Genomic DNA, 1,560 nt, shown 5'->3' with positions numbered 1-1,560 from the left:
ACCACTGGCCATGCGATCGCGGTAGTCTGCTTCCGTCTCCTGGTTCATCTCTTCCTCGCTAGGGAGCGCCAGTGAGCCATCGAGGATTTTGAACGCAAACGGAACCTGGAGGTATGCGATCGAAAACTCGATGGGTGTATAAACCATGTCGATAAACATGAGCGTGTGGTACCTGCTGTGGATCATGTGCTTGAATAACGGTTGTATGCGTTTACCCTCGCTAACGGTGACATCGCACGAGGCGTCGAGGAATGGGAACGAATACTCGTAGCCGGTGCAGAAAATAATCACGTCTGGTTCGAGCGTGTCACCGTCGGTGAACGTCACCACGCTACCGTTGATCGCCTGCGGGAATGGCGTTGTTCTCACGTTGTGTGGTAGCAGCCCTTTCTTGTACTGTTCACCCAGGCCTAGAACGTCTAGTTCGGTCAGCGTGATGATCACCTCGGATGCGTGGGAGTAGACATCTTTCATGATGTCAAATGCAGAGGCATAGGCTCCAATTACGAGCACTCGCTTATCTGTTTCGTAAAAATGAGACACTATGCTATTCCTGAACAGCAAACATTAAGGCGCAGTACTTTCATGTGAGCGCAACAACGTTGTTTAGCCTTTAGGTAAATAATCGCATTCGTTATTCACAGAATGAAACAGCAAGCCGTATCTATAATAATACAGGCAGCGCACCTGTATAAGGTTCTGGATGGCGGTAATCATGGCTGTGCAGCTGTATCCCGCTGAAGCTCTCCTGACCAGGAATGTCTGGATAGTGAGGGACACTATGGTGTCCAGAGCAGACTAGCACAGCATCAAACACCTTCTCCTTGCTGCCTCCTCCCTGAAGGGCAGTCGTGCGCACCAACCACTGTGGTCTGTTGGGAGATTGGTGGGCATCTCCTGATGAGACAGGCTTTGTGGTGATGCGTTTTACAGACGCCACATCTGTGTTCAGGTGGACGTGTTTGCGAAGGTTGAAGTGGTCAGCATAGGCAAAGAGGTAGTCTTGCACCTACGTAAAGTATCACGAAATGTGTTTGAATGAGGTTTTTATGATAATACTGTCAAAATATTATAATTTGCAAGTATGCTCCATTTATATCCTCCTCATTCTATTTAAGCACATGAACAATTATTTCTAATTAATATGCACACAATCAATTGCCAAAATCAATAAAAAAATAACCTTTTGCCAGGGAATAAATTTTCCTCTTAGATCAGAAGGGAAGGGAAAATTAGGAAACTCCATTGCCTGCGTAGGTAGGTTGGTGATAAGGTTCTTGTAAATACTTGAGTGTACTGGGTAGCCATTTTTACCCAGCCCTGTCCTATCTGTGTATAGCCACATACCTCCTGAATATAAATGAAGCGAGAGAGAAACCGTTGTAGACATTACCAGTTATGTGTAACATGTCACCTTGATTGGTATCCTCGTCTCTCTGGCGTTCATCGTCGATGCAGGAGAGACGTCATTTTACATCGTATCACCTACCTTCAAGTTCCATTGCCAAGACCATGCAGTTCATCCTGCATTGTTGAGGAGATCAAACAACGCAGACTCAG

General features: G+C 46.3%; 1 protein-coding gene across 1 annotated transcript; it reads right to left on the bottom strand.

Annotated features, from left to right (window-relative positions):
* Positions 1-2: 2 nt before the first annotated feature.
* LOC106817925 (flavin-containing monooxygenase FMO GS-OX-like 1) lies at positions 3-1,502 on the bottom strand (the record flags this gene model as incomplete). The annotated part of the gene is made up of 4 exons (XM_014822636.1): positions 1,490-1,502; positions 1,184-1,350; positions 688-1,009; positions 3-521 (listed from the first exon to the last, which is right to left on the bottom strand). Coding segments are annotated over exons 1-4 (1,021 nt in total), but the record flags the coding sequence as incomplete, so codon positions are not given.
* Between the last annotated feature and the right edge of the window lie 58 nt (positions 1,503-1,560).

This window comes from Priapulus caudatus, unplaced genomic scaffold (assembly GCF_000485595.1).
Source record: "Priapulus caudatus unplaced genomic scaffold, Priapulus_caudatus-5.0.1 Scaffold1926, whole genome shotgun sequence".
NCBI lineage: Eukaryota > Metazoa > Priapulida > Priapulimorpha > Priapulimorphida > Priapulidae > Priapulus > Priapulus caudatus.
Note: the sequence above shows the minus strand (reverse complement) of the source record. Positions and strands in the feature narration are given on the sequence as shown.